We start from the raw sequence: 6,149 nt of genomic DNA on the forward strand, positions 1-6,149 counted from the left end.
ACTTTTTTTCTTTTTCCATTAGTGCAGAAAAAAATAACAAAAAGACGTGTTTATAATATGTTTTAAGATGAAATATCTTCTGAAATAAATTAATTAACTATTATTTTCATTCACTAGTATATTAAATCCCAGTAATAACATACAAAAAATAACGTATCAGAAATACATTTATTATTTAGTATCTTTTGAACAACTGTGCTTATTTTTGTGCTTCTACTAATACATTCTCACCAGTTAGGTTTTTGACAGGGGACTTAGGTCTTTGACAATCACTTTCGCCTATATGCTACTATATGCCTTCAGCGATGCAGAGATGGACGTCCAACATCACACACACACTCTACACCCAGCATACACTTCATCTCACAACACACAAACACCTAGACCTTCATTTTGACATTTCAAACGCACACATACTCCCACCTATGCATAACACAAAATTTACTTAACAAAACCACAACACACAAACACCTAGACCTTCATTTTCGCATTTCAAACCTACACATATTCCCACCTATGTATAACACAAAATTTACTTAACAAAACCACAACACCCCTCAAACCCCTACACCTTTCATGCATTTCAAACATATTTATTCTAATCCAATTTACACATTCCGTTATTGCTCGTACTTCTGCCTGGAAGCTTGTGTTATGATTAGGTAAACGGTGGTATATTTCTGTTTCTGGGTCTTCAATATAGAACCTCAGGCCCACTTTGTCCCCTAATTTCGAGCCATCCGTGTAGCAACGGATTCCTACTGGTATTTGCTCTAATGTTCCGCTTGACCAAGACATTCTATCAGGGATTAGCGTTTCAAAGTTTCATATTCAGTGTCTGGTATGCGATCAGGCACGTCCGATGAATGTGTATAACATTCCAATGTGTCCAGTATACATTGATGACGTGTCCTATAACCGTTTTTGGCCAGCTCGCCTAAAGTAAAGAGCCGTTCGGCTGTAAGCGCCGCCTCATATCTTATATATGTTTCAATGGGTGGAATATCTAGCAACGTTTCCAGAGGCTTGGTTGAAGTAGTACACATGGCACCACTTAAACCCAAGCAGCATGTACGCTGAACTCCCTGTAGTAGTTTGATATTACACTTTTTGTCCAAAGCAGTCCACCAGATTATTGAAGCATAAGCTAGAATTGGTCTAATTACACTTTTATAAAGCCAATTTGTCATTTGTAGGACTAAGACCCCATTTCATGCCTATGGTTCTCCTACATATCGCCCAGCACCGATGTGCCTTGTTGATCCTATCCTCTATGTGGTGTCTCCATTTTAATTTCCGGTCAAGTATTACACCTAAGTACTTAACTTTGTCTGTCACCGGTATCTTCTTGCCCAGGAAGCAAGGTTCAGTATACGTAGAAATTTTTGTCTTTCTTGTGAAAAGACAGATTTCCGTCTTCGCCGGGTTAACATTGAGGCCTCTCGGTTGAGCCCAGCTCAAGGCCGTATTCAGAGCGTCCTCAGCTCTTCTACACAAGTAATTTGGATTCTTTCCCTTTAAAAGTATTACGACATCGTCTGCATAGCAGACAGGTCTAAGTCCTTTCTCAGTTAGGGTCCTTAGGAGACTATTAATCGTGGTAACCCAGAGTAAAGGTGACAAAATGCCACCCTGTGGTATACCGCGAAATACCTCTTTTCTGATAGTTATATCATACATCTCGCAGCTTATCCATCTGTTCCTTAGCATGTAGTTGATCCAGTTACGGAGCACCCGGTCAACATAAAACTGGTCTAGGGATTGGATAAGGGTATCAGTGTGCACGTTATTGAAAGCGCCTTCGATGTCAATGCATACCGCCAGTGTATACAGTTTGCTATCGAAAGATTCACCTATGTAGTGGACAACTTCGTTTAAAGCGGTTTCCACCGATCGTCCCTTTACATAAGCATGCTGCTTATATTTAAGGTCTTTGTATGGTATGCTGCTTTTAACCATGCTATCGACTATCCGTTCCAAGGTTTTAAGTAGAAAGGACATAAGACTTATCGGTCGATAGGACATAGGTGTCGCATAGCTAGGTTTCCCTGGTTTGGGTATAAATATTACCCTTGCATCTTGCCATTTAACTGGGGTATATGCCAATTTTAAGCATGCACTGAATATCTGCGACAGATGTACGGAACCAGTCCCGCCTCCATCTGCAAAAGTGCCGGGAAAATTCCATCCGGACCTGCAGCTTTATAGGGAGCAAAGCTCTTGATTGCCCCTTTAACCATGTCAGTTGTAATAACTATTTCCGTGTTACCCTCCCCTTCCTCCAATATCGGTTCATCTATGTTATTCGATATACCGGGTGGGAAATGAGAATCCATTAGGAGTTTCATTGTCTCCTCCATATCCTCAAGCCTCCTGCCCGTGTCATCGATCATAGATTCCAGTTGGACATGAGTTTTGGATAGGATTTTTTATCTTCGATACGTCATTAACGCTATCTACCTGTTCACAGAAAAGTTTCCAGGAGTCTCGTTTGGCTTTTCGAACGATTTTCTTATATTCACCAAGTTTATTACGATACTCATCCCAGTATACTGCGGTATTTTACGCCGTGCCCGGTTAAATACTTTGCGAAGAGTCATCCCAAGGTTCCGGATCTCGCCAGTTACCCAGGGTTTTTCCTGGGCAGATCTCCGCTCTCGCAGAGGGCAGCTGTCCTCAAACGATTCAACCAGGGCATTTGTGAACGTTTCCACTTTGGCATCTATATCCTCTTTATTTCGACTTTGAAAAGTGTCCTGACCTAAACGGTTCTTTAGTAAGGTCCCGAACATTGTCCAATTAGTTTTAGACTTATTCCGAAACTTTTTCGGCTTTGGTGGTGGCCTTAGTATTTTGAATCTTATGTACCGATGATCAGAAAAGGAGTGCTCGTCCGAAACTCTCCAATCCTGAATTTCGTTTATAAGCTCTTCTGAACATATAGTTATATCTAATACTTCTTCTCTGATTCTATTGACGAAGGTAGCCTTATTACCTAAGTTCAATGTTATCAAGTCTTTAGTATTAAGGAAATCCATGAGGGATTGTCCCCTGCGATTGGTGTTTGTACTACCCCAAGCTACATGGTGCGAGTTGGCATCACAACCTATTACAATTTTCTTATTTTTTCTTTGTGCCTCTTCAACCAGTTTCATCAGATCCGACTTTGATGGTAGTGTCGGAGAATCGAAAGGCAGGTAAACAGATGCAAGGAATATGTTGCCACGACCTTGCTTCAGCACCGTTGCATCCAATGTTGATAATCCTGTTGAGAGGAGAAAACATAAGTTCTTGTGACATAAGATACATGTTCTCGGGCGAGATCCTGTATCAGCGTAGAAAAGTTGGAAATTTACATGATTTAATCCAGAAACCTTGTTGCGAATCGTCCAAGGTTCCTGGATTAAAGCTATATGTATTTTACCTGTGATAATTTTAGCCATCAGAGCGTTGGTAGCTGTCTCGCTCCGATGGAGGTTTATTTGGATAACCTCAATCATTTTCATCCATTAAACTGTCTTCCAGCGAGTTGGTGGTGACCTCCTCGCTCTTTGGATTTGACTCCTCCGGATAGCCTGAAGTGGCTATTAATGCAGTGGGTACTGTTGATGGTTCTGCGGTGTCCTTATCAGGCATAGGAAAGCAGTATTTTTAATAGACACATTCCCAATTCTGGAGAGCACTGCTGTTCTGTCTTCTGGCGGGTGAGTGATTTCCTCCTCGCTTTTAGGATTTGACTCCTCAACATTGCCAGTACTTGCTAATGATGCTTTGGGTACTGTCTTAGGTGTTTTAGTGTCCTTGTCGGGGCCGGTTTTGACAGCCCTTTTAATCGGCGCATTCCCAATTTTGGAAAGGGCAACTACACTTTCTTCTGGCGAGTTAATGGTAAATTCCTCGATTTTAGGATTTGACTCCTCAACGTTATCAATAGTGGATACTGATGCTGTGATCTTAGGTTTTTTAGTGTCCTTTACGAGGCTTGTTGTAACAGCCCTTCCAATCGGCACCTTCCCAATTTTGAATATGACAGCTTTAGAGGCGAAGTAAGCCCTACCTTTATTCTTGGCAAGACTAGCCATGGATTTCTTGTCGATACCTATTAAAAATAAAGTTCCCTCAGGTTCTTCTTTCCTGTAAAAGACATCCGATTTTACTGTCCCATCCTTTTATGTAGACAGTGGACTTTAAGAGCACCGGAAACTCGCTCTTCCTTGCCAGTTCCAGCCTAGCGCCGTCCCAGGGAGGAGGGATACTTTCCACCAAGTCCTTTAGGGTGCTAACACATTGGTGAGATGCCAACCTCATCAACATCACGCCCATGCTGAACTCGCAGCTCTCGCTCTCTATTGGTTGTTTGCCCTTTGAAGCGATTGCGTGGTCCACTATCTTATTGTTGACCAGGTCTTCTATTTTACTCTGTTGGTCTATTGGAATTTTGCCTGTCGGAATACCGGCATCGTAAACTGCATAGCAGAGATCGTCCCGGTGCCTACTTCTGGCAACTTTGGCGTAAGATGGCGGCTCTTTTCCTCCGTCTAGCTTCTCCTTCCTCGTTTTTCGGGGCTTCTTTTGAGATTCCCTTACCTTCGAGGTTGAGTTCGCCGACGTGTTCGTCTTCGGAATATCTGGCTTGGCGTTGTCACCCTTACTCACATGATTCTCACTTGAGATTCCTTTGAGTGAAGTATGGCTTGGCTTCGACTGTGTATTAGAAGACGGGGAGCTCTTTTTTCATCTTAGGTTTATTCTCAGTTGTCAACTCCTCGGGAGACCTGATCCTTTTTGCCTCAGATCTTGTGAGAGAGTCCGATTTTTCCTTTGGAGTGTCGTGGGATTGACTAACTATGTATTCATGAACTTCCTCCTCTGTGCTCCAGAAAGTCTTTTCTTAGTAATAGGTAGTTTAGCTATGCTATCACTCACCTCTTTCACCATTTGCTCTACTTCATCCTTTTTGGGATTTGCTATAATGGTATTATTATTATCATCTGAGGATTCAGAGTCGGAACCCTCACCTATATTTAAAGGCTGAGGTAGCTTAGAACTCTCTCCGAGTACATCCTTCTCTTTCACCCCTATATTTTTGCCAGTGGCATGCTGTACACTTGACGCATTGTCCGCCACGGAGGCCAAGGTACCCACCTCCGTAGTAGTATTTGCTCACGATTGCAGGATGACGACGACACGTGACTCGCGAGTGGATCAATACTTGCCGCCGGTACTGGGTTATTTAGGCCCTGCACCGTAACTTTGATCTTTTTATTTTTATTTTCCATATTTGTTTTTTCCAGTTTTTTGGTCCGCGGGGAATATAATATTCAAGTAAAATTCCAATATTTGCTGGGTCTAACTATTCAACATGGAAGACCCAAATGCCGGCTTTATTGCACAAAAGCAGACTACTGCAGATAGTCAAGGGAGAATTGGCTATTCCAGCTGAACCACATTTAAGAGAGCAATGGATTGAAAAGGATCAGGATGCAAGAGCCGATATCCTGATTGCTTTAGCACCAAAAATTTTATTGCTTGTAAGAAATTTGAAATCTTTCGAACAGATCTGGGATTTCTTAAGAGAAACTTATGAAAAACGATCAAAACGACAAAAGGCAGAAATATATAGAAAACTATTGAATCATAAAATGAATGCTGGACAAACTATCTCAAAATATATTGAAGATTTTGATGAACTTTATATGCAATTGGAAGAAATGAATGGCAAAATTGAAGAAGAATTACAAGTCATCATTTTGTTAGACGGATTATCCAGTGATTATAAATAAGTGAAAGCTGCCTTTAACACAACAAATGAGTTCCCAACATTAAAAACCCTAAGGTCAAGACTTTTAGAATTGCAAGAAAGTTCTGATGTTCCTACAAATGAAGCATTTAAGGCAAAGTATGGTAAAAAATATAATAATTCCAACAAACCAGATATGTCAGTAGTATGTTTATAGCGGTTCCGGCACACTTTTTAATGACAGACATTTATTTGGTTTGTTTTCAATGAAGAAGAAATTATTTTTTGTAAATATTTTTTTATAAATTGTAAAATTCCAAACTTGCAGAAGGGAAAAATTATTTTTTGTAAAATTGCAAACTTGCAGAATGGGAAGAAATTATTTTTAGTGAAAATTGACACCAATATA

The 6,149-nt window shown here is 40.8% G+C and overlaps 1 protein-coding gene across 1 annotated transcript; it reads left to right on the forward strand.

Moving 5' to 3' along the window:
• Positions 1-5,375: 5,375 nt before the first annotated feature.
• On the forward strand, positions 5,376-5,783 carry LOC119610092. The gene has a single exon (XM_037965195.1). The coding sequence runs from the start codon at positions 5,376-5,378 to the stop codon at positions 5,781-5,783; it is 408 nt and encodes a 135-aa protein (XP_037821123.1).
• Positions 5,784-6,149: the final 366 nt, after the last annotated feature.

Source organism: Lucilia sericata, unplaced genomic scaffold, assembly GCF_015586225.1.
Source record: "Lucilia sericata isolate MDLA Ls3-8-SP2 unplaced genomic scaffold, ASM1558622v1 Contig000027F_arrow, whole genome shotgun sequence".
NCBI classification, from domain to species: domain Eukaryota; kingdom Metazoa; phylum Arthropoda; class Insecta; order Diptera; family Calliphoridae; genus Lucilia; species Lucilia sericata.

Bases quoted from the DNA above. Each gene is read 5' to 3' on its own strand.
- LOC119610092 (XM_037965195.1), top strand. From the start codon at position 5,376: ATGCCGGCTTTATTGCACAAAAGCAGACTACTGCAGATAGTCAAGGGA.